Source organism: Piliocolobus tephrosceles, chromosome X, assembly GCF_002776525.5.
Source record: "Piliocolobus tephrosceles isolate RC106 chromosome X, ASM277652v3, whole genome shotgun sequence".
NCBI classification, from domain to species: Eukaryota; Metazoa; Chordata; class Mammalia; order Primates; family Cercopithecidae; genus Piliocolobus; species Piliocolobus tephrosceles.
The window spans coordinates 89049149-89076576 of NC_045455.1; the positions used below are offsets into that span (position 1 = coordinate 89049149).

The 27428-nt window shown below is 44.5% G+C and overlaps 1 protein-coding gene across 1 annotated transcript; it reads left to right on the forward strand.

The window, feature by feature from the left end:
- The first annotated feature begins 17487 nt into the window (after positions 1–17487).
- Positions 17488–19342, forward strand: GPR12 (G protein-coupled receptor 12). The gene has a single exon (XM_023190318.2). It carries the CDS (start codon positions 17945–17947, stop codon positions 18947–18949), a length of 1005 nt encoding a protein of 334 aa, XP_023046086.1. The 5' UTR covers positions 17488–17944; the 3' UTR covers positions 18950–19342.
- Positions 19343–27428: the final 8086 nt, after the last annotated feature.

The following is a 27428-nucleotide window of genomic DNA, read 5'->3' on the forward strand; positions in this document are numbered from 1 at the left end:
ATGGTCTGACTTCTTGGCCCTCTTGGTGGTGCCTGCAACAGCATTTGCGTCTGCTATGCAGGTAAGCCAAGGAATGACACATCAACGTGTGCAAAGTTGTTTTCCAGATGCATCTCTGCTGAGTCCGATTCAGTTGTCACACCCTTCTCACCTTTTACAGAAGTGGTTCTAAACCTTGGCCACACATGGAGTCACCTGGGAGATTTCTAAAAATCCCAAGGCCCAGTTTGGGCTTCAGCCCCACAAAATCAAAATCTGTGAGGCTGGGACCCATGGGTGGGAATCATTGTTTTAAGGCAACTCTATAATCCGCTTTATGATATCTGCAAGAGTAACAAAAGCTATATAAATGTTGTCCTCAAAAATATATTCTATTATGTATTTTGGGTGTTTGTCTCCCCCACATCTCATGCTAACATGTGATCCCCAGTGTTGGAGATGGGGCCTGGTGGGAGGTGTTTGAGTCACGGGGGTGGATCCCTCATGAGTGGCTTGGTGCTGTCCTCGTGAGAGTTAGTGAGTTCTCGCAATATAGAGTTGTTTAAAAGTGTGTAGCACCCCCACCCCCACTCTCTTGCTCCCACTCTTGCCATGTGATATGCTGGCTTCCCTCTTCCCCTTCCCTCTTCCCCCATGATTGGAAGTTCCCTGAGGCCCTCTCTGAAGGAGATACCAGCACTGCGCTTCCTATACAGCCTGCAGAACCATGAGCCAAATAAATTTCCTTTCTTTATAAATTATCCAGTCTCGGATAAAGAAAATGTGGCACATATACACCATGAAGTACTATGCAGTCATAAAAAAGGATGAGTTCATGTCCTTTGCAGGATCATGGAAGAAGCTGGAAACCATCATTCTCAGGAAACACAAGAACAGAAAACCAAACACCGCGTGTTCTCACTCGTAAGTGGGAGTTGAAGCATAAGGACACAGGGACACAGGGAGGGGAACATCACACACCGTGGCCTGTCGAGGGGTGGGGGGCTAGGGGAGGGATAGCATTGGGAAAAATACCTAACGTAGATGATGAGTTGGTGGGGGCAACAAACCACCATGGCACGTGTATACCTATGTAACAAACCTGCACGTTCTGCACTTGTATCCCAGAACTTAAAGTGTAATAAAAAAAATTATCCAGTCTCAGATATTCCTTTAGAGCAATGCAAAAAAATGGCTCAATATACTCTATTTTCTGTTCTCTCCTGTGCTTTTTATATTAAAAATTCCACCAATAATCCTATGAGAATTTCATGTCCCACTCCCATCCTTCCTCTCTTCTCAAAACATTATAATCTAAGGGAACTAGGCTTCTTTTTTTTGAGACGAAGTCTTGCTCTTGTCCCCCAGACTGGAGTGCAATGGCATGATCTCGGCTCACTGTACCTTCTGCCTCCTGGGTTCAAGTGATTCTCCTGCCTCAGTCTCTGGAGTAGCTGGGATTACAGGCACCTGCCACCACGCCTGGCTAATTTTTGTATTTTTAGTAGAGATGGGGATTCACCATGTTGGCCAGGCTGGTCTCCAATTCCTGACTTCAGGTGATCTGCCCACCTTGGCCTCCAAAAGTGCTGGGGTTACAGGCATGAGCCACTGTGCCCAGCCAGAACTACCTTCTATATGCAGTCCATTGTTGACCAAACATTGTTGTGTGTATGACTGATTTTTGTCTACACCCCAAATTTGAGTGGCCTGCTCCTCAGGGCATTCATACATATAGTTGTATGTTTATGTAGAATTGAAACAAAAGTTTCATGAAAAATGCTTTCTCCTTTGTGATGCATTCTTTCATTTTTAGTTTAATTTTATTTTCTAAGAAATTTGCTCACTGATTTTATGATCCACGAATGGGGGTCCCAATAGCAGTTTGAAAACACTCATTAGGTGGCTTCTAAGTACCACCCACATCTCAGATTCATCCTCATGTTAGTGCAAGGTGACCATAAACAGGCTGTGGCTAAGGAACCTGTGGCTGAGCCACTAAAAGACAATACAGAGCCCTGGTGTTTGAGACATCCATGCTATTCAGTGATATACAAACCTGCCAACTCATTTTGCTTATATACTTGGAGTTTAATCTATATCAAACAAGCTTGAAAATGCTGGGGTTGGAAAACCAAGGAGTTCAGCCTGGCTCACATCACAGTAGGCAGTACGACCACATCAATTCACTATCAGCCACACATAGTGCTTCTTCCAACCTGGAAAGATATTGCTGCTTCTATGAATCAGAAACTTGAGACCCAGAAAGAAGGTCATGGCCTAAGTCACCGAGACAAAGCTAGGACCTAAATCCAAAGTTGGGTCTCTTGGTTCCCCATCCAGTTCTCTAGTATTTATTCTTGTGCCTGAATAGATTGAGACTTTTAGGAGTGACATAACTAATAATGTCTTGCTATTGTGCACTTTACAGACACCTATTCTGTGCCAGGCTTTGCTCCATTAATTTAGTCCCAAAAAGCAAACCCTAAGAAACTAGCACCATTTTTATTATTAAGTAGACTAAAGGTGGGAGACAGGGAGTTTTTACTTCCTCCAGGCCTGGACTACTTTTAAAGTCCACAATAGGGAGTGCAGAGCTGAGTGTGTCTTATTGAATGAAACCAAGATGGCCTTTCACCAGACTCCTCTGAGTAATGGATAAGTACATTAGCGAAGGATATGAACTCAATTGAGCTAATTCAAATTTCATGCCACTTAATTTTAATAGAAAGAATATTGGCCTATAAATAACCCTTTAAAATAGTTGGAATATGAATATGTGCAATTCAGTGTTGAACTGAAGATATTATTTCAACATCATTTAATCTGATTCATCTCAAGGGAAATGAAGGAGACATTTTTAGTGTCCACAGAGGTGGTTGACTGAAATACGAACAAATCTGAAAACGGAGGAATAAAACAACATCCCACGGCCCAGCTTAAGCATCTCTGCAGTATCTGGAGGCTCAACCCACAGTGGGACATGACTCCTTCTCTTTTCCATCATTAATGACCCAGGAGCCGGTAGCAGATCACGTATGACGCTGTTCACAGCCTGGGCTACTCTACTGGAATTACTGCTATTCCTTTTTCTCTCTGACTATCCCAAGAGCCCCAAGAGAGCAGGAATCAAGTTCTTTGAGGCTTTGTGTCAGGAGCATCTAGCCCACTGTGTCTGGATGAATGACAAATGCTAGTGCCCAGGATTGCAAAGTACAGATCCTAGCAGCCCTGGAACCTCTGTTCTTACACACATTCCTCCAACCTAAGAATTCAGCAGCCTCCAGGTTCAGGAGCCTCACCCAGCAATAATTATAAGACAAATCAATTATATGCATTGCTGACTTCCGCCAACCCCTATATCAGCATTTCCAAATAAATTCTGGGAGATATTAAAGAATATCCCAAGGGGAGAGTAAGAAAGGTCTCCGTGGCTAAGAAGGTTTGTGAAGGTCTGGGTTAAAGTCAATGAAATACTTCTTTCAGCCGGGTGCGGTGGCTCATGCCTATAATCCCAGCACTTTGGGAGGCTGAGGTGGGCGGATCACAAGGTCAGGAGATCAAGACCATCCTGGCTAACACCGTGAAACCCCATCTCTACTAAAAATACAAAAATTAGCTGGGCGTGGTGGCAGGCGTCTGTAGTCCCAGCTACTCAGGAGGCTGAGGCAGGAGAATCACTTGAACCCGGGAAGCAGAGGTTGCAGTGAGCCAAGATCATGCCATTGCACTCCAGCCTGGGTGACAGAATAAGACTCAATCTCAAACAAAACAAACTTCTTTCTGGAGGACTTCTTGGAACCTATAGTACGCTAGAATGTGCTACCATTTTTCTAGAAGGACATGCAGTACCCAACTCTTCTTCATTTGGGTTCCCGGAGAAGCAGACTCTGAGCAACAAAGATCCAATAGAAGTAATTTACTTTGGAGGTCATCCCAGGAAACATTTGTAGAGAGTGGAGAAGTGAGAGAGGAAAGAGAAAGCACCAACTAGCAAGGGTTTGTAAAGCAAGTTACCTGTTATAGACTAGACATTTGTATCCCCTTGAAATTCATGTTGAAGCCCTAATCCTCAGTATGGCTGTATTTGGAGATAGGTCCTTTATGGCAGTAATTAAATGAGGTCAAATGAGTGTAGTCCTGGTCCCATAGGATTAGTGTTCTTATGAGACAAGACATACAGAGCTCACTCTCTCTGCACTCAGGCACTGATGTAAGCCCATGTGAGGATTTGGGAAGAAGACAGCCACCTGCAAGCCAGGAAAAGAGTCCTTGCCATAAACTGAACCCTGCCAGGACCTTAACATTGGACTTCCAGCCTCCAGAGCTGTGAGAAGATACATTTCTGCTCTTTAAGCCACCCAGTTCGTGGTGTTTTGTTATGGCAGCCTGAGCTGCCTAGTACATTCCCTCTGTGGGTAACTGGGGCTGAAGCCTGCCAGGAGTCAGAGGAAAGCATGCACCAGGGACTTGGTTAAACCATCAGGAAATAAACTGGAGGCCTTGAGTTTGAAACCTTCAAACAATAATAGGCTATAAATGTAATGTGCTAGGATGCTTGGCTGTAACTGCGTGGGCAGCACAACCATAGCAATTGACATGTCCTCCAGACGGCACTGATTTCTTCACTCTGAAAAGATGATGGCAACTTGTTAGTCCATGTCACTGAGACCCAGAAAGGAGAGAGGAAGCTGGGGTGTTTATACACCAATTCCACTGCTCCCAGGAGTATAACTTTCCTGGCACTTCCAACTTGCAGTGCAGGTGGCAAAGCAGGCTCTAGACCAGACAGTCCTTGGGCAAAGAGGTGCAGGGGCTGGCTGCTAGGAATCAGCCGTGATGTCCTGGGAGGGAAGGGAAATGCTAGGCATAGATGCCAAGCAGGTACACTTTCCCCACAAGTGCTGGCAAACTGTGGAGCAGCAGAGCCTCCTTGAAACACAATTTGGGGAGCCATCTGAGCCCCTCCCAGAAGAACTTGACATCCTGCCACAATTCTATCCACCCACTCACAACAGAATACCCCTGGAAGTCCAGGACCAAGATGTCAGCAGGGCTGGTTCCCTCTGAGGCCACTCTCTTTGACTTGTGGGTAACCGTCTTCTCCCTGCATGCTCACCTCATCTTCCCTGTGTGTGTTTGTGACCTGATCTCATCTTACAAGGACACCAGTCATACTGGATTAAGGCCCAGCCCTGATGGCCTCATTTTAACTTAATCATCTCTTTAAAGAAGCTGTCTCCAAATAAAGTCCCATTCTGAGGTACTGGGGATTAGAATTTCAGCATATAAATTTTGAGGGGACACAATTTAGCTCTTAACATGATCTGTGCCTTTGTTGGCACTACGGCAAGTCACTTAAAAAAGACAAAAGACGCAAGCAGGACTTGCCTCAAACCTGACCCTATAGATTAGCACGTCCAACTCTGACATGACTCCCCCAGGCATGGCGGATGCCCCAACAGAGGCCCATCCAGCTGGTCCAGGGAGAGGCTCTCAGGGCCACCAGATGCTTAGCATCCCAAGCCCCGGGAAGGGCATGCCCTGCCACCAGGCTCATGCTGCCGCTGGCTCAGGCCAACCTCTCAACAGTCAATTCTCTTAGCTCCCTATTCCAATTTCATTGACCCATTCATCAAAAATAAGGCCCTTCTATCTGCCAGGCAGTGTTCTAGGGCCCTAGAGTTACAGCCACATACCAAATAGACAAACATCACAGCCTTTGTCAAGCTTGTATCCTGGTGGAAAAGTGGAGAGGAGATAACAAGAGAAAGAAATAAAGAAGTGCATACATCAATGGTGATAAGTGCTAAAGAGAAAAATAAAGCTGGAAAGAGAACTCGTGTGTGGGGTATGCAGGTTAGACAAGGTGGCTGAGGCAGGACCCACTGAAAGTGGGATGTTTGAGGAAAGACCCGGGGGAGGCAGGAGCCAGTCGTGAGACATGCAGGGGAAGAGCCTTCCGGGTGGAGCGACAACCAGGGTGCTGAGAGGAAAAGGGACAGGAGGGGTGGAGGTGGAGGAGCAGGAGGCCCAGGTGGCCAGGAATGGCAGGGGACTTCAGCTTTACTTTTGGGGAGATGGGATCTCACTGGGGAGTTTTGGCCAAGGAAAAACATAATCTGACTTAGGAGCATCAAGCAGCTGGAGGAAGCCAGCAGGGGAGGTGAGCTCTTGGGGTAATCCGGGTGAGCAGTGACACTCATTTGGACCAAAGTGGTTGCAGTGGATGAGGTGGCATTCTGGAGCAATTTTTTTCATTTTAAATATTTTTTATTTGATCACTTTATGGTTGATTCATTATTTGAATTTATTTTCTACAGTGTTCCTCTACTAGTTATTTTTAAAAAATGACTTTATTTTTTTAGAGCAGTTTTAGGTTCATAGAAAAATTGAGCAGGAAGTGCAGAGAGTTCCCATATAATCCCCCACTACACACACACACACACACACACACACCCTCCCCCATTATCCACGTCCTCCACAGAGTGCTGCGTTTGTTACAACTGGTGAACCTACGTTGATACATCGTCATCACCCAAAGTCCATAGTTGACATTAGGGTGTACTCTTGGTTTGGTACATTCTGTGGGTTTGGACTAATGTATGATCACATGGACTTGCCATTGGAATACCATACAGAACAGTGTCACTGCCCTGAAATCCCCTGTGCTCCACCTGTTCTTCCCTCCCTCCACCCTAACCCCAGGCAACCACTGATCTTCACCTTAGAGGAACTGTCTCCTCTGCCTTTGCCAGAATGTTCATAGGGTTGGAATTGTACAGGATGTAGCCTGTTCAGGTTGGTTTATTTTACTCAGCAATGTGCATTTAAGTTTCTTCCATGTCTTTTCACGGCTTGACAGTCTATTTCGTTTTAATGTTGAATAATATTCCACTGTCTGAATGGACCACAGTTTATCCAGTCACCTACTGAAGGACATCTTGGTTGCTCCCACGTTTTGCGAATTTGGATTCTGGATGTATTTTGAGGGAAGAGTTGACAGGATTTCCTGACAACTTGGATGTTTTGTGAGCAGTGACTCCAAGGAAAATGCCAAGTACTTGGCCAGGACAACAGAAAGAAAGGGATTCACGTGGGTCTCCACTTGCACAGGGAGACAGGAGACAATGCACTAGAGATAGTGACAGCAACAGTCATCACAATTGTTTACTGAGCCTTAGCTTTGTGCCAGGCTGGGATGAGTATACTGTGTGCCTTAGCCCATATAACGCAATGCTAGCCCTAGGCAGTAATGCTGTTAATATTCTCATTTTACAAATGAGAGAACTGAAGCGAGTTGTTTACTTGCTCAAGGCCACGTAGATCTGCTCATATCTGGCTCCCAAGACAGTAAATATTTATTATATAATAATTGGGTTAATGTGAATCTTCCCCTCAAACATAAGCCACTCATAATGTGCTGACATAAATGACGTTTTTGAGTGTGTAATGTTGAAGGTGAGGGCCTAAACCAAGAGAAATGAATGTCACCTCCTGAGGCTTCTTGGAGGCCATCAGCCATCCATTTCCCCCAGCAACAACATCACAACATGCTTTTGGCAGCATGAGTATTTTCTAATTCCCATAAAGGGTTGAGTTTGTTGCACAGGGCTCAGCACACATTAGATGCTCCATAAACACTGGTTATCAATTCAGAGAGGTGAGGAATGCTCATGAGTTCATAAGAAAACAACTGCTTATAATCTGCAATTTTGCCTGTGCATTTTCCCTATTGATTTGACAAAAACTATTAAATCTTTTCTATGATCCGTTTGAGTGATACAAAAGGTGCATCATCACAGCCATCAGTGGTTCTCAAGAGCCATTCCCCGGACTAATCTGAGCCATGGCAGTTTCTACCCATTTGGGGGTAATGAGAATAATCACAACAATATAGTGAGTTTTCACAAAACCAGTTGTATTTAACTTAAGCACTCACCTTTTGTGTGAGATATGCCTCTGTGTGTGTGTGTGTGTGTGTGTGTGTGTGTGCGCGCGCGCGCTAAAGAGGTCTTCTTTACTGTGAAATGATAGTGAAAGTAGCTAGAAGTGTGCTCACCTAAGTGAGTGTGTTTAGCAAAATATAAGTTTGGCAACTCCATGTTGGTCTCTCCTTTTTGTACTTGCTGCTGGTGGTGAAATTTACCAATGCATGAAATCCAAACATCAAGGTACCGCTGGTCATGATCATTGTAAACTCAGTTATGTGCAAGCCTCAAGTGTAGCATGCAGAATCAAATGTAAAATGATGAAGAGTTAGGATAGATGGACCATCTTCATTACCAACCAAAATATGTGCTAATCACTTAACCACATATGACCCTGGCCTGGGTAGGCAACCTCTAGAGACAAAACAGAGAACTAACAATTCTTCACTGTGGGCAGGACCATGGCAGAGCTCTTCTCACCACACATGATCACACTCTGGGTGCATATCCTGCAGAACTTTGGGTGTAAATGTAGTGTCCCCAACCTCTGAGTGTGGCTAAAGGAGTTGAGTAGAAGTGAAGAGGAGGTGCGTCCTTCACAGGCCAGGGCAGGGCCTTGCACCTACACCGTGGGACCTTGCTATTCCTTCCTCTCCCATTTCATTCAGCAACATTTCAAGCCAGTATTTCAAGAGCTACAGAATGTGGACATGCTGAACCATCATGTTCTGGTTAAAATTTATTGATTATAATTGTCTGCCTAAGTCTCCTAATATAGTAAAAGAAAATTTAGAAGCAAAGTAGCACATCAGCAAAATACTCCACTTCCCTGCTTCTGGCCACCCTCAGACTATCCTTCCGTTTTCTCTTTTCAAGAAGGCATGTCCAGCAGGAGGGCACTAGAATCTAAAAATCCCATCAGAAGAAAAGGCTGTGGCTTTGCTCACAGGACACTTTCCTTCAAACCACACAGCATAGTGCATCAGGTACAATTAAATGTAGGTCACAAGGCAAGAGAAAGATTGCAAACACGTGATTCACAGTGCATTAAGTGATAGATCCCCCAGGATTGCTCCTTTGCAGAGAAAGCATGTGTTGTCAAGCTGGCCTGCAGACGTTTAACTCTTCAACTCAAATATAAAGCATTTTGGTTGCACAAACAGTGCTCCTAAGTCATTAGTGATTCACAAAATCAATACCATGCCTGATCACTGGCTTCTCTCCTCTAGTTCTTGCCCAGACACAGCGAGGGTGTCAGGGCCTGAGAAGATAACTTCCCAGCATCCCTGGCCACGGTGCATTCCAACCCTGAGCTGGCAGCGCACTACTGATCTGAGTGACACTGCCCGAATCAGGGTTAATAGTCTTTATTATAAGGCCAGGCAAGAACAATCTCTTCTTTTTACAACCTGATTGAAACTCCAGGTGAACACTCCCTTTTTACTCCCAAACTGTAGAGGCCCAGGCTGCTATTGTTGGAAGAAATGTGTGCTGTGAGCAAAGCTCCAGCCTTTTCTTTAGATGAGATTTTAAAATTCTGGTGCCCTCCTGCCAATGTGCCTTCTTGAAAAGAGAAAATAGAAGAATAGTCCGAGGGTGGCTAGAAGCAGGGAAGCAAAGTATTTTGCTGATGCCCTTGCTACTTTGCTTCTAAGTTTTCTTTTACTGTATTGGCCAATTATTCATAACTGTCCCAACTTGGAAACAACCAAGGTATCCTTCAGGAAGCAAAAGGATAAAGAAACTCTACTGACTTGATTGTTAAAAATTAGATGCCTTTAAAGTGTCTTCCAGTTCTTTCAAGAAGTCCCCAAACAGTTATCTCCAGACGCCTAGAAACCAGTCTGTGAGTTCAGCCTCTCCTCTCATTGCACCTTTGGAAATGCTGGTCGACACTTCCCTACTGGCCTTGCACTTCAGGGCACTGGGGCCCATCTCCTGGTGCCCTGATGCATCTGATATTCAGGCTAAGAGAGGGTCTCAGGATTTCACCAAAGGCACAGCTTCTCCCCATGCTGCTGCAACTGCCTGTGTCCAGCCTCACCTGAGCATCCCTGAATGGTCCAGCCAGCTTTCAGCTTTTATCCTATGCCCATGCCCTCGATGAATCTGCCATGACAGCTGTCAGTCAAAGTTGGTGCAAGGAATCAGCCAGGGAACAGTCACCCTCTCCTTTGGATGTAGGGTCCAGGCCTAGAGCAGCCAGCAAAAGGCCTTTGAGAATATTTGCAATGACATCAACAGGAAATAACTCCAGAAGCAGATTCCTGAGGCTTTACGGAGGCCCTATTAGATTATAAATAGGTTTCAAATTGAAATGAAAGTGGAGTCCTAGGGTAGACTTGTGTAGGACAAGCTCCTGTCTTTCTAAAAGAGATGCAAACCTGGGTCTTCAACCTCTTACCTGAGAAGAGACATTGGATGGATGTAGGATTTCCATCAGCCCCTTTTAAATTTTACTGTAAGTGACACTTGCTCTCTAGGTGGTGCAGTGCAGTGGCTCAGGAAGCAGATCCTGGCACCTGACTGCCTGGCTTTGAGGGCAGGCATAGAACCTCACTGTGTGTCACCTCCCTCAACCATACATGGGGTAATGGAGGTGCTCGACCTTGTAGGGTTGTTGGGAGGATTAAATTAGAATGTACGTGGAAGGCTCCTAGCACACTGCCTGGCACACATTGAGTATTAATAAATACTGGATATCCCGTCATTGGCAACTAGAGGCCTGGCCCTGCGGGGCATGAGTGAGGCGGTTAAAGTTTGCAAGGCCCTGTGGACAGCCCAGGTCTCCTGGGCTCATGACGGAGGCCTGCATTACTTTCCCATTGCTGCCTTCACACATTACCTCAAACTGTGTGGCTTAAAACAGCACAAATTATCCAGCAACAATGCACTTTTGTATTTACCCAAATGAGTTGAAAACTTACATCCATACAAAAACCTGCACACAGATGTGGATAGCACTTTCTTCATAATTGGCCAAATTTGGAAACAACCAAGATGTCCTTCAGTAGGTGAATGGTTAAAGAAATCCAGACATTGGAATATTACTCAGCAATAAAAATATATGAGCTATTGAGCCGCAAAAAGACATGGAAGTCCCTTAAATGTATGTTTCTATATTCAAGAAGCCAATATGAAAAGGCTACATACTGTATCGTTCCAACTCTATGACATTCTGGAAAAGGCAAATCTATGGAGACGGTAAAAAGTTTAGTTGTTGCCGGGGATTAGGGGGAGGGAGGGATGAATAGGCAGAGCACAGAGGATTTTAGGGCAGGGAAACTATTCCGTATGACAGCATGATGGTGGACACATATCACTGCAGATTTGTCAAACCCCACAGAATAGACAACACCGGGGTGAACTCTTATGCAGACTATGGACTTCAGTTAATAATAATGTGTCAGTTTAAAAAAACCCAAACAGGCCGGGCGCGGTGGCTCAAGCCTGTAATCCCAGCACTTTGGGAGGCCGAGACGTGCGGATCACGAGGTCAGGAGATGGAGACCATCCTGGCTAACACGGTGAAACCCCGTCTCTCATAGAAAATACAAAACACTAGCCGGGCGACGAGGCGGGCGCCTGTAGTCCCAGCTACTCGGGAGGCTGAGGCAGGAGAATGGCGGGAACCCGGGAGGCGGAGCTTGCAGTGAGCTGAGATCCGGCCACTGCACTCCAGCCTGGGCGACAGAGCGAGACTCCGTCTCAAAAGAAAAAAACCCAGACATCTGTTCCGGAGGTCAGAGGTCTAGGCGGGCTCCGACCAGCATTCCTTCTGGAAGTCCAGGGAGGAATTCCCTTGATCTTCCCCGTTTCCAGAGGCTGCCAACATCCTGTGGCTCCTGACCCTGCTCTGTCTTCACAGCAGGCAGTGCGGCATCTCCACATCTGTCTTTCTCCCTCTGCTTCTGTCCTCACGTCTCTTACTACTGACCCGAATCCGCCTGCCTCCCTCTTGGAAAGACCTTCGTGATTATACTCAGGGCCCGCCCAGATGATCCAGAAGGTCCTCCCGTCTCAAGACGTCTAATCACTTCTGCAAAGCCCATTCTAACGAAGGTAACAGTCCCAGGTTCCTGGATTTAGGCCCTGGATATCTTCGGGGGTCATTGTCCAGCCCGCACAAGGACCAAGAGACAGTTGGAGGAGTTGGAGAAGGGGTAGGGGTGGGGAGAAGAGGCTAGGAGAAGAGAAAGGGTTGGATGAACATCTGAGAGGGAGCAGAACGGCCCCTGTCTCCTGTCCACACCACAAAGCACAGACAGCAGCCTGATGGGTAGCTCAAAATTCAAAGCAAAAGAAAAACTATGGCTCCATGCAATTGTATGAATAAAACATTTCAGAAAGTAGCACCTCATTACTCTGCCTCCTCCTCTCAAAAATTTCCCAACTAAATTTATTAAAATATATATTAACAAAAAGTTTACAGCAGCTTTCTCTGTGAGAGGACATGTCATATTACACTTTAATTTTACTTGTAGGCTTCAAAATTTCTGCAATAAGTATGTATTACTTCATAGTCAGAAAAAAATATTTCTTAAAGAAACACAATAATATATGTAGAAATGAAGCGATGTGAGTGTTGACAATGGAGCTCTCTTTTCGCACACAGAACCGCAGACTAAATATTATCTCTATGTTGTATGTCCCTTCCTTCCTTCTTTCTTTGATAGTTCCACGAACCATCTTCGTCCTCTATTAAAATGGAAGCTTAGAGTGAATTTTAAAAGGGGAAAGGAGAGATGTGTTGTGATTTTTCATGGTCTCCTCCCTCTCCTTAAATAGCAACATGGTATTATTTTAATTGATAACTAATTATTAAAATGTACTTTTGAGCCAGCATGCATCGCATGGCATGTACGGGAATGCTTGTCATGGTTTTATTCACAATAGCCAAAACCAGAGAACAACCCAATGTGGATCAATAAGAAATAGATGAAAAAATAGTAGCATATTTGCTGTGGTCTGAATGTTTCCCCCCAAAATTTCTATGTTGAAACTTAATCCCCAGTGTAATAGCATTGAGAACCGGGGTTTGGGGAAGTGATTGGGTCTTGAGAGCTCTGCCCTCTTGAATAGGATGAGTGCCCGTGGGAGCTTGTTTGCCCCTTCTGCCAGCAAGCACACAGGAGGAAGGTGCCACAGTAAGGAATGGACCCACACCAGACACTGAATCTGCTGGCACCGTAATCTTGAACTTCCCAGTCTCCAGAACAGTGAGCAGTAAATCTCTATGGTTTACAGATCACCCAGTCTGATGTATTTTGTTATAGCAGCCTGAACAAACTAAGACAATAGTCCTACAATAGAATTCTATACAGCAATGAAAAAGATTAAACTACTGCTCCTTGCAACAAATGAATATATCTCACTAACATAATGTTAAGCGAAAGAAGCCAGACATAAAAGTGTAGATACTGTATGATTCCATTCATATAGAGTTCCAAAACAGACAAACCTAATCTGTGATATTAGAATTCAGAATAGTGGTTTCTTTTCAGAGGATAATTACTGGGAGTGGGCAAGAGGAAGGCTTTGGGGTACTAGTAATGTTCTATTTCTCAAGATGGATAGTAGTTACATAGATGTATCTATTTGATATATCTTCATGGTACTATATACTTGTGAAATATACACTTGTCTGTATGTACGTTATACACTTATAAAATTTCTTGTCAGATGAAGTGATCAATAAAATCAAACTTTAATTTGGAATTATATTGTATTCTCAGGTGTGATATAGACCCTTGACTGGACAGACTAAAGCATGGTCAATCTACGGTTCAGATTACTGCACCAATTAATCAGATCTATGGAAATTGGCTAATAATCATTAACATAAGCAAGAAAGAAGCTGACTAGTAACATTTCAATACACACACCATGTGCTGTGCAGTACTGGCTCAGTTTATGACTTGCTCTAGCCAGTAATCTGGGACGGTCTCATGATTTACGAATTCAGTTACAAGAAGGGGCTAATAAATGTGCCCTCAGGGTTTCAGTTGGCAAAGATGCCATGTGTGATTAAGACAGGCACTGAGCCTTTCTCACATAAAATAGTCATCATTACTCTAGGTTGTGAAAATGCCAGATCATGCTTGAAGGTTTACAACTTCTTGCTGAAGTTATAAAAAAAAAAGTGACAAAAAAGGTAAGTGATGAAAAGGCAATAAATGTCACACTTCTGAGGGCATCTGTGGCAGTGTCCTGTCACGGGTGGTGAACACATCGAGAAGACGGCTTTGCAGACAGCTACTCTATGGCCCTTGTTACTGAGGCTGTGCAAAACCTCCCCATTGGCCCACCCAGTTCCAAGCAGTGGCGAATCCTGACCTCCAGACTAGAGTTGGTGTGCCTGGTGTCCCAACTCACTTCTCCTCTCAGAGATGCCCATTTGGTGAAGTTCAGAGGGGATGCCCATCACAGGACACCCCATGAGACCCAGGCCTGGCCGCTTGACCCACTCTTTCCCTTTAGCTGCCATGGCTGGTTGTGAGCAGGACGCACAGCCCAGGCTGGGCCAGAGTTCTCCGCGGGAGCTCCACTCACAAGTTAAGAATACAGTCTCAGAATGCAAGCCCAGGGCTGCCTGAGGCCACTTTCCGTGACTGCCTGGAAGAAACTTGTCTGGGGTAGGGAAGTTTGAGGTACACAGACACAGAGAAGCAAAGACAAGCAGAAATAAATCAGGGCAGGGCTGACTGCCAGCCACCTGCTTCCTGTAGCTTCTCCTTCTTTTATGTGAACCACTCCAGATCTTTCCTAGTCATGCCAGACAACAAAACGCCTTTTTTTCTTAAACTAGTTTGAATTGGATTTCTGCTCCCTGGCAACAAAAGTCCTAACAAATAAACCAATAAACGTAGAATCCAGAGTACGGGAAGTTACAAGTAATCATTCCAAGGGAGAAGGGGACAGAACTGTGAACACACAGTTGATCTTACCATCAGGGGAGCTGAGTGTCCACATCACTGTTAGCTGCTGACTCCTGGGCTCTCCCCAGTGGCGGTATCCGAGCCCCAGGTATAACTTGCCTCAGTTTCCTCCTTTGACTCTCCCCAGGTTTTACAATTTTTTTTTTTTACAAAAATCCATATACCTCTGCCATTCACCTCAATACTTTTTTCTCTCCTCCAACACTCAGCTCTTTTTTTTTCTTAATTTCTCAAACACGTTAATGACTGAATTAAAAAGTCCCACCCCTTTAAGCTCCGTGAGGTCAGGGCCATGTCAGTGTTACGGCTGGAATAGTGTCTGACCAGGCCTATGCATTCGCTTTCCCTAAACTGCACTGCCAACGTGAGGTGCCTAAAATTTTGCCACATAGCTTGAGCTATATTATGCCAAAACTACTACATGTTTGTTAAACGACTGTTCATTTTTCATCGCTTCATTCTAAAATTCTCTGATGCTTCACACAGAAATTGAGAAGAAGATTACATCCCTTCATGACAGTATTTGCCGCCTGGCATTACTGTTGATTCGTGCGTGTGTCACTACCAGAGTGCGCACTTGGGGCAGAGACCGTGTCTACTGAATTTCTGTGCCCAGCCCTTAGCCCTGTTCTTGGGACACACACGTGTCTGACGCCTCCCCACCATGAACAAGCCACTCTGAAAACTCCATAAAACCTTGCTTCTCAAAGTGTGACCTGTGAACCAGCAGCAGCAGCATGGAGAAGGGGCTTGCAAATGCAGAAGCTAAACCCACCCCCAGAACTACTGAGCAGAATCTGTCGAGGTAAAAAGTTCATACTATTCTGGAGGTAGCAGGAGGTCTTGGACATCATGGAATAGATGTGCCAAATTGAGGAGGCTGGGAAAGGGAGAAGCAGGTGGGTACCAGAAATGCAAATGAGAGGGGATGAGGGCCTCAACCAGGGAGCTGAGGATGATGAGAAGTGGCATGCAGGGAGAGCTGGAGCGACCTTGCAGAGCCAGAAACTGATTGATGGAAGAAGGGGAGGAGAAGCACGAAGAAAGTCAAGGGTGACTGAGGCTCCGGATCTGTCGGGCTGGGATAGAGAAGACGTGGGCACCAGGGGAGGCAGGCTGGCCGGCTGATGAGGCTCCTATGGGGCCCTTTGCCTGCCGACCATTTCCATTCGGACAAAAGCCCCTGTGGAAGTGAAAGAAAAGTAATGGGAAAACCTTCGCCTCTGACAGGGCAAGACAAGACTGTAACACATTTTCCTTCTCCCATCTTTAAACTGGAGGATGATCTTGGAACTTAAGATCTACGAGGTGCTCGGGTTTTTATATTCAGAGGAGGCATGGGCTCATAAAAGCAGACAGCTATCAGGTTCTTCATCTTAGAATCCATTGATGTGGCAAAATGAAAAAATAAATTAATAGTGCCACTTCAGTATCTAAATGAATTGGGGTTTGGCCAATGTCTGCAGGAAGCTTCTACAAGAACTCAGTAAATGATTTCCATTTGAAAACACAGCTCAAAGAGCACTTAATAAGTGCAAGTTGGTGATGATAATGATGATCCACAGAGCAGCAGCATCTATTCAGTTAAGCAAATGTTCCTGGGAAACAGTGATAATGAACCAGGTCCAAGACCATGGGCAATTCTAAAAAAGCGTGCGGGGCATTTTGTTGTTTTAAAGATCTGCTTCCCCAACCTGTCCACTCTGCCTCCCTGCTGATCGTGAATATCATCCTAAGCAATCCTTTTGGCCCTGAATGTAGCGGTTTAGGTGAAGGCGTGGAAAAGCCAGGACTGTGGAGACTGGAGCTCGCTCCCCAGGGAAACCACAGGAACGAAATAGGTCACAGGGCTCCCAGGCAGCGCTCCCCTGCCCCGCCCGGTGCAAGCCCGGGGCCGCCGGCTGGGGTGGGGCGCACGGCGCGGCAGGCAGGCAGGGCGACCGTGCAGTTCTCAGCCTCCCGGCTCTTTCGCCCCGCGCTCCGGGGCCGCCCTCGCCTGCCCGCACCCTAGAGCAGCCCTGACCCGTGGAGGCGCGCGCGGCCTCCCGGGGATCCCGCGGGCTGGCGGGCGGCCGGGCGCGCGCGGGGCGGGGGCGGCGCGCGCGCGGGGAGCGTGTGGGCCGGGCGGGCGCGGCGGGGAAAGCTGGGCGCGCGAGCCGAGCCTGCGGCTCACCTGCAGCCGCGTCGCTCACCTGCAGCGGAGCGCGCGCCCCGCGCCCTCCTGGCCCGCTCCGGAGCCCGGCCGCCGCCCTTTGCCACAGCGGGCGCCTGCGCCGACATGCGACACGACTAGCCCGCGCGCTTCGGAAGCACCGGAGGAGCCCCTCGGCCTGGGCGCGCCAAGGGGACCCCCCCGGGGCCCCCCCCCCCCGCCCCCGCGGGCCGCCTGTCCCCGCACCCTGTCTGTCCCTCTCGCGTCCGACTCCGGTCCCCGCTGCCAGGGGAGCGGAGGCAGTGCATGGGCATCTGTCTGTCTGTCTCGGTACTTCCATTGCACACACCTCCCTCTCGTGGCCCTCCCGACTGCCCTGTGCGCACGGGGGGAGTCTGGGAGCCCCTCTTTGTTCCGGTCGGGGGTGCGTTTGAGGGTGTGCACGCGCGTGTGGGATGCGTTTGGAGGGTGGGAGTTCGATGGAAATAGGCGATTTAAATATTCCATCGAGGATGGCGGCCCCTGACTCAAGACCTGCCGCTGCCGCGTGGTTTTCTCGGCAGCAGCCCAGATGTCAAACAGTTGTTCGTTTTCAGCATGCACGATGTGATTTTCCAATGTGCATTCCCAGCGCTTTTGCAAACAGACCGCCGCGAGTCCGTGTGTGCCTGCCTCGCTCACGCTGGTGTTTTGAAGTCCTACCCTGTGTTTTCCCCAATGCCAAACGGCATTTTTGTTGTGGGGTTTAAACCACAGAGACTTTGGCTTTTGTTTCATTTCCCAACAGTTCCTCATTCCCGAAGCTTGTGGCATTTGGTACTGGTGTCTGAGCAGGGGCTGGCTTTCTGTTTGTCTGTGTGTCTTTTGCATGATCTTGGATCGTCACCCTGCTGTATCTAAACATTAAAAAGCCTGTCTTTTCGTTGAAGAGGACAGGGGTTAAAATGAATGAAGACCTGAAGGTCAATTTAAGCGGGCTGCCTCGGGATTATTTAGATGCCGCTGCTGCGGAGAACATCTCGGCTGCTGTCTCCTCCCGGGTTCCTGCCGTAAAGCCAGAGCCTGAGCTCGTAGTCAACCCCTGGGATATTGTCTTGTGTACCTCGGGAACCCTCATCTCCTGTGAAAATGCCATTGTGGTCCTTATCATCTTCCACAACCCCAGCCTGCGAGCGCCCATGTTCCTGCTGATAGGCAGCCTGGCTCTTGCAGACCTGCTGGCCGGCATTGGACTCATCATCAATTTTGTTTTTGCCTACCTGCTTCAGTCAGAAGCCACCAAGCTGGTCACCATCGGCCTCATTGTCGCCTCTTTCTCTGCCTCTGTCTGCAGCTTGCTGGCTATCACTGTTGACCGCTACCTCTCACTGTACTACGCTCTGACGTACCATTCGGAGAGGACGGTCACGTTTACCTATGTCATGCTCGTCATGCTCTGGGGGACCTCCATCTGCCTGGGGCTGCTGCCCGTCATGGGCTGGAACTGCCTCCGAGACGAGTCCACCTGCAGCGTGGTCAGACCCCTCACCAAGAACAACGCGGCCATCCTCTCGGTGTCCTTCCTCTTCATGTTTGCGCTCATGCTTCAGCTCTACATCCAGATCTGTAAGATTGTGATGAGGCACGCCCATCAGATAGCCCTGCAGCACCACTTCCTGGCCACGTCGCACTATGTGACCACCCGGAAAGGGGTCTCCACCCTGGCTATCATCCTGGGGACCTTTGCTGCTTGCTGGATGCCTTTCACCCTCTATTCCTTGATAGCAGATTACACCTACCCCTCCATCTATACCTACGCCACCCTCCTGCCCGCCACCTACAATTCCATCATCAACCCTGTCATATATGCTTTCAGAAACCAAGAGATCCAGAAAGCGCTCTGCCTCATTTGCTGCGGCTGCATCCCGTCCAGTCTCGCCCAGAGAGCGCGCTCACCCAGTGATGTGTAGCACCCTTGCACCCAGGAGGACTCTGCATTTACCAAGCACTTCCACTGCCTGGCCAAGGTTTGAGATGCTTGCCTTGAATTCCTTGCATTGGATTCCCTCTCAAGCCACAGGAGCACTTAGCACTGGTGAAGCAATGACATCGTTTAGATGAGTTAAGTAATTGAAGTGAAAATAATGTTACCGGTGTTTTCACCATTAAAAAATACTGTTGAGATCTTCACTCACTATTATTTTGTTTTGCTTGGGGGCAGGGGTTTCCTTTTGTATTTTGTTTGGAGGGCTGATTGGGGGTAGGAAAGGAAGGGATATGATATGCCCATGATGTTGTAAGAAGTCAATGAGTTTCAGAGTTTTTACCTGGACTTTAAAATAAATTTGAGTGATTGAGGAAAACTGAGAAAGACTTACTTTTTCCAGACGATTTTTTTTACATGATGGTAGATTTTTTAATGCTGCATGTATGTAACAGAATATGACCCCTCCCTTTCAATCCAATGCAAATAGTTTACATAATTGTGTTTGGAAGGGACCTGATTTTGCTAACATGAACTCAGTAATGTCACCGACATTGAAACCCTGAACCCATTCTCATTCATTCTTTCTTTCCTTTCGGCAATTACTGTTCACAAGAATTCCTTCGGTATTTCTATAAATGTTGCAACTCCTTCTGCATGGTTGACTGTGTTAGCTAGGCCACTGGTTTCAAATGTTGCCATGTCAATCTAGATTCCAACGGGTCATTTTTCAATATAGTTTTTCAATACGTACTTTCTAAACTGAATCCTGAAATAGGTTTTGATTTTCATATGAAGTAGGATTGATTAGATCTACCATTGTAGTTTCTTAAGCTATTGTCTGACTGTTTTCAGAAAACAAAAGGAAAAAATATTAATTATAGCAATTGAAAGTAGATTAAATTTATTTTAATATATTCTGAAAAAAACTAATGTGACATTATCATGAAATTTAAAAAAATCACCTTTCCTCTCTCTAAGAATATATTAATAGTTCTTCTTGATTGAGACAATTAGAATAAATATTATAGGCCAAGTTTTTTCTGGTTCATACTGTCTGTGGTGTATAATGCATTTGAAACAGGCAGTCCCCTATTTTAATGATTAGGTTTGTTTGTGAGTACACAGCATCCATCTACAACTGTGATATATATCACTATATCCTGTAAGGTCATAAACAGAATGACCATTGGCTGTTGATGAAAAGTTAAGTTTGAAATCTTTTAACTCCTTTTCACCAAAAACCAATTTATACACAATAAAAATCTTATTACCTGTTTTCAGAGAGCAAGAATGTAGTCAGGAAATTACAAAGAAGAATTCACTTCAAACACATTGTAAAATCAATGTGTCTCTGTTTTCTTTTCTGTTCATGCAGACAAATGTAGACACAGGTATCTTCCCTCCATTTGCAATGGATTTATAGTTATGTCTATATAATCAGTGGCAAAAATTCTTGGCTGCATATCAACTTAGCCCATTCAGATGGCAGCAAAAGCAGTATTTCAGGGTCGTTGGGGAATCATTTGTAATAAATTAACCTCATTGGTTTGTACCAGATGTGATGCCCAGGGTGGTCTCAGGACCATTCCAGGGGTCCTGCATGCTGATGCCTTCTCTCCAGAGCTTCTCCTAATGTAGCACAAGTGTGAATAAATCCTCTACTTGAATCTGTGTCTCCTCCCTGAGGTTACTTATGGAAGCAGGAGAGGGACTGAAATACTTAAGAAGTGGGAAAGAATTTTCAATACGTATCACTGTATGATCAATCTAATAAAATTGATGCCTTTAAAACATTTCTTTTGAACATTCGATGGAGTTAATAGGTTGAACATGATGAGTCTGTTTTTAATTAATTAAAATTGAACAGCATCACCATAGGAGACTTGACAAAGGTAAGTTGGTTTTGGCAGAGGCTGGGAAATATCCATAATGAGGTTTTAAAGGAATAAATGATGATTTTATAAAAAACAGTGGCTCCATTTGCATATCTCCAATAGTCCGAATTATAATGAGAATAACATGTACTTGTTGTGACCACATGTGTGCCAGGCCCCATGCGGGGTGTTTTACTATAATCACAAAACTACTACTTTTATAGGTGAGAAAACTAAGACTAAGAGAGGAGCAGATAAAAAATGTGCCTGAGGCCACAAAGCACAAGGATAGAGTCAGAATTTGAAGCCAGGTTTTCCAAAGTCTAAGTCTTGCTCCTTCCCTGTACCTTGCAAGCTTTCATCCTTCAGTGGACACCAGGGCTGAGGAAACTGATTTGTAACATGTTCCTGTCGCAGAGTTTTGGCTCTACATTTAAGACATAAAACTTGGCCTGGTGCAGTGGCTCTCACTTGTAATCCCAGCACTTTGGGGGGTCAAGGCAGGTGGATCACCTGAGGTCAGGAGTTCGAAACCAGCCTGACCAATATGGTGAAACCCTGTCTCTACTAAAAAATAACAAAATTAGCCAGGCGTGGTAGCAGGTGCCTGTAATCCCAGCTACTCAGGAGGCTGAGGCAGGAAAACTGATTGAAGTCACGAGGAGGAGGTAGCAGTGAACCAAGATCGCACCACTGCACTCCAGCCTGGGTGACAGAGCAAGCAAGACTCTGTCTCAAAAAAAAAAAAAAAAAAAGGCAAAAAATTTCCTGTTTAAAATTACACTAGTTAAGTGGTTGCTTTTGGCCCGTGTTTTTAAAACATCTAGTTTCAGCTAAGAGAATTTTTCAATTCAACTAATAACATGCCCCTACTGTTTAAATTGTGAAAAATGTTGGACATTTATATGGTTTTCTATAAGGTTTCTTTTTTCTTATGGAGTTAATTATTTTTAAATGCACACATCTCAATGTACATATGTGTATGTATGTATGTATTTATGCATACGTATACCCAATAATATTAACTTTGCAACAGGACCAAAGACCTCATGGAAAACTGTCTTGTTTCCAACAGTCCTGAGGCAGCAGGCAATCTTTTACTCCACATAATTCATATTTCTAGCTACCAAGGAGTTGATATTTTTCCAGTAGAAACAGTTATCCTTGTAACTAGGACAATTCCATTACTTTACCAGAATCCTGAATTAGTCAAAACTAGTCATCCAAGTTATGACTACCTAGGGTTTTGTTTCTTTTTATTCCTTTAACTCTTTATTTATTTCTATCAGTGAAGTTTGTTTTTAAAGGTTAAGGGGATCGCCTCCCTCCTAGTACCTGGGGTGGGGAAGCAGGGTGGAGGTAGAGACCCTCCTTGCCTGGGAGCCTACATTAAGGAGCCAGGTTCAGGAGGGGTGGGTTCCTTGGTTGACTTGACCATGCAGAAATAGTCTTAGACTCCCCCAGGATTTAAAATAGGATTGAAACAAGAGGTTTAAAAGAGCAGATGAAGAATAGAGATACTTAGTGCCAATAAAAATATCGTGGAGACTTCTTAGGCTTTGTTTTTAAATGCTTAATCCATTATTAAAATAATGATTGACTTTATTTTATAGTAATATATGATAATATGACATTAGGATGACTTGCCATTTCAGATTTAAAATATATATTAATTAAGTGACTACTATGTTGTGATTTTGAATACTGTTTAAGTTTCTTTGTTGATTGTATGCCTGGTATAATAAAGGAAAAGACTGCCTTACTGACCCCTTTAAAATTTGTCATAATTATCGAATGTTTCGACATAAGGTTAGGACCTCTATGTCTGTTTAGAATTTTAAGAATCACAAACTAATAGATTTATACGTCATGGTTTGAATTCACAGACAAATCTGTCTTCTAAAAAAATTACAGGCCGGGCGCGGTGGCTCACGCCTGTAATCCCAACACTTTGGGAGGCCAAGGCGGGTGGATCACGAGGTCAGGAGATCGAGACCATCCTGGCGAACACCGTGAAACCCTGTCTTTACTAAAAATACAAAAAAATTAGCCAGTCTTGGTGGCGGGCGCCTGTAGTCCCAGCTACTTGGGAGGCTGAGGCAGGAGAATGGCGGGAACCCAGGAGGCGGAGCTTGCAGTGAGCCGAGATCGTGCCACTGCACTCCAGTCCGGGCGACAGAGTGAGACTCCGTCAAAAAATAAATAAATAAATAAACAAATAAATAAATAAATAAATAAATAAATAAATATTGGTAATTTTGGCTAGAGCTCCTCAAACTTTAACTATTTGAAGAGTATACAAATCACCTGAGAATCTTGTTAAAATGCAAATTCTGCTTCAGCCAGTCTGGGGCATGGCTGAATTTCCAACAAGCTCCCGTGATGCTGATCTGACGGTCTATAGACAACACTGATTGACGGTGATAAGTGTCACACTTTTAATATAACATATAAATACATATATATAACCTATAAATACAACATACAAATAGTATATATTTGAATATCTATAACATGTAACTATAACATATAAATAATATATATTTGAAGTGTTTATTTTTGTCAGAGGTTAATAACTAGTCTGTATTCAACGGAGATGAACTTTGAACTTTTCCTACAGCTTCTCAGGGTCTAATAAAGACCCATAAATATATTTTTTCCATGTTAATGAACTAACTTTTTAAAATCCTAATGATTGTTATCTTAATTTAGTTCTTTCAGAAGCTTTATGTAGATGCAGTGCGTTTCTCTAGGTGTGTGTGTGCGTACCTGACAACAAAGGTTTTCACCTCCATGTCTTCAAGGACAGTTTTCTTTAGGACCTGAGTGGTTTGTGTTTGGGGGCTGCATGTGTCTGCATGAATTTATCTTGAGATGATTAAGATGAAAACCTTTGTTCTCTGAGTTCTAAAATTCAACTGAACTTATTCCAAAGCAACATTTTCTAGACAGGTACATCAGAGAAATTTAAAAATAGCTCACCTTCATTTGACACTTATCTGTAGCCTTTTATTTTACAGCATCAAAAATACTATTAATGTTAATAGTTACCCTGGTCACAGGTACTCTGCTTCCTTTCTGCCCAAGGAGATGAGAACATTTTTTAAATCTAATAGAAGCACATTAAAGTACATAGTTAAAGTGGATTTTAATATGACTTATATATGTCCACTGTATGAGATACTTACAGAAGACATGTAAGAATTTTTTAATCATAAAAAACTCAAATACTAGCATCAAGTGCAAGTGAACACATTTCAACTGAAAATAAGTTTGGGACATAAATAAAATCATTTACCAGGGCACAGATTCCCTTGGTAGTTGACTGTTTGAACAGACAGTTACAAATAGAATATTTTAAAAGGCAAAAGAACATCTTATGGAATTCTCTGTATGACTTGGATTTGCATTTGTCACCAAACAACATATTTTCAATCTATGGGATTCTTATTTGAGTTGATGAAAATACAAACCTTCCACATAAGGAGAAATGAAGGCCTGTCTTTTACAGATATATGTGGTTACTGGGATAAAACCTAAGGGAAAATTTCTTCTGATCCAACTATATCCTTACACCTTCCTAGATCCTTTTGAAGCATGAACAAATTTACTCTGGGATTCTATAGAATCTAATAATGGGAAGAAAACATATGGAGTAGAATTTTCTATATCAAATCTAAATCACCTAGTCAAGATCTCTTTGGAAACTGAAATTGTACACGTTTTTTCTCAATACCTTGCAGTGTTTTGATATTCCAAATCTTGATCTTTCTTATCATATTGTAATTCTATTTTTGTCTTGGCCAAGTCCCTGGAGGTACAGAGAAACCCCTAATCTCAGTCAACATTGATATACTGAAAACATTCATTAAACAATATTGTTTTCTTCTTCTTCTTCAAATAAAACACTCAATTATTCATGTAATGTGTTTCTGATTTTATTTTATATCCTTTTGATCATTTTCCTAATCCCTTTTTCCATATCATTTACCATTTCTCTGCACGCCTTTTCAAATCTAGTCATCGGAATGAGGATACAATAATCTAATAAATGGAGCAGAATGATGGATTATTCTCTGCTTCCGGTTACTGGATGGCCGTGGTTCTTTAAGTATGGGCCCCCACCAGCAGCACCAGCATCTCTTGGGAACATGTTAAAAATGCAGTCACCCGAGATTTACTGCTCAAAACTCAGGGTATGAGGCACAGGATGAGTTTTAATAAGCCCTCCAAGTGATTCTGATGCACACTAGAGTTTGAGAACCATGCCATGGAGCTTTGACTGAATCCTAAAGTCTTCCTGACATTACTAATGACATTAATATCTCAGCAGTACTAGGACTTCTCAGCTTTTTCTGCTATGTCTATGCAAGGCAGTCCTCATATTGTACTAAAGCAAATTATAGATGATTTTTGTTTGTAGATATGCTGCCTTGCACTGATTTCACTGGAACTTCTTTCTGTTTTCAAGGTTATTTTCCAATTCATCAAGTTCAATTAAACTTCTGCCCCTTCTCCCCTTCTATTAAAGCCATATCACTGTCATGTGCCTCAGACAGAAAGACAATTCAGTGAGAAGGAAAAAACCCAATCAGACTTCTTTCTTGGCATCGTGGAGATAAGTCTTTCTGTTCCTATTTGTTACTGTCTGTAAATTGACCCGAATATTCCACAGTTGCAGCCTCAACAGTCCAGCAGTGCGTTGACTCTCCATCCATTCCCCCATCTCTGGTCTGTATTTATGCACAGACACATACACATACACACACACACACACGTGTGCATGCGCACAATCACACCCTTTACCTTCCTCTCTCATACTTCCACACCCTTCCACTGTCCTTCTACTATCCCAGACCAGAAATCTTCAGTGAGGAAGTCCAGAGAACTAAGGTAGTTGTTCTCACTTCAAACACGGAAGTGATATGGAAGGTCTCACTTTCAGGCTAGTTTTGTGGTGTTGACAGGCACAGCTTTGGCAAGCCTGTGTCAGGATAAAGACACTTCCGTAATTCCAGACCGAGGACAGTTTCTACGATACAGGTTGGTTTACATCTCACCCTACTTCTGCACTAACCTCATGATGCTGTGGTTCATAGTCCAGAAAGTTCAATAAATAAGAGCAATAAACACATTTTACATAGGAGTTTTCTTTCTTTCTTTTTTTTTTTTTTTGAGACGGAGTCTCGCTCTGTCGCCCAGGCTGGAGTGCTGTGGCCGGATCTCAGCTCACTGCAAGCTCTGCCTCCCGGGTTCACGCCATTCTCCTGCCTCAGCCTCCCGAGTAGCTGGGACTACAGGCGCCGCTACCTCGCCCGGCTAGTTTTTTTGTAGTTTTTAGTAGAGACGGGGTTTCACCGTGTTAGCCAGGATGGTCTCGATCTCCTGACCTCGTGATCCGCCCGTCTCGGCCTCCCAAAGTGCTGGGATTACAGGCTTGAGCCACCGCGCCCGGCCTTACATAGGAGTTTTCTTAATTCTAGGGATTGACTTGAGGCTGGGACTACGAAATACTTGCATCTACTGACACTTTCTTTTTTTTTCTTTTTTCTTTTTATCTTTTTTAGACAAAGTCTTGCTCTGTCTCCCCAGCTGGAGTGCAGTGGTGCGATCTTGGCTCACTGCAACCTCCTTCTCCCAGGTTCAAACGATTCTCCTGCCTCAGCTTCCCGAGTAGCTGGGACTACAGGTGTGCGCCACCACATCCAGCTAGTTTTGATTTTTTGTTTGTTGTTTGTTTGTTTTGTTTGTATTTTTAGTAGAGATGAGGTTTCACCTTGTTGGCCAGCTGGTCTCAAACTCCTGACCTCAAATGATCTGCCCGCCTCGGCCTCCCAAAGTGCTGGGATTACAGGCAAGAGCCACCATGCCCAGCCTAGGATGTGATTTTCATGAGTGCTCTTTAACCTTTCAAATTACTAAATCAATTCCATCAATTTTCTTTAGGAATATTTGACGCTAAGAGAACATAGTTTAAATGCTCCAAAATATTTCTTATTAAACACACTCTCTTTTTTAAGTTCAAGATCCAGTTTAAGCAGCAGCAAATCCCACAATACAGGCTACAGAGAGGTTTTTCACCTCTGAGTGGACTTTGGGACAGAAGTGGCTACTCTTTCAGTCCAACGACCCAGTGTTTTTCAGATGTAGATGCATTTTCACTTGAGACTTTTGAGATGTCTCAAGTGAAGATCTAGTTGTTTCTGAAACACCTAAATCCAGAGGTGATGATAACTAAAGTAACTAAAAAGACTGAGGTTTTGCTCTCCTAAGCCCTAACCCAGGAGCTAAAAGCCTTGAGTCGTGCCCAGTGGGCCTTGTGTCCCCTCCTGTTTGCATTCCTTACAAAGTTTGTCACAGGGATGAAGGTTTCCTCCCCGCCCTCACACTCCAGAGAACTGAACACAAACAAACCGTGCCCAGAGGGTGAAAAAGCAGAGCTGCCCAGGGCTGTGGGCAGAGCCTATTTCAAGCTGTTCTTATAGAAAAGTCTTCACTCTGCATGAGGTAATTGTTTCAGTCCAGGAACACTTGATAAACCCTGACAGTGCTTTCCACATAGTATGCTTTGACGCTTATCCATTCTAA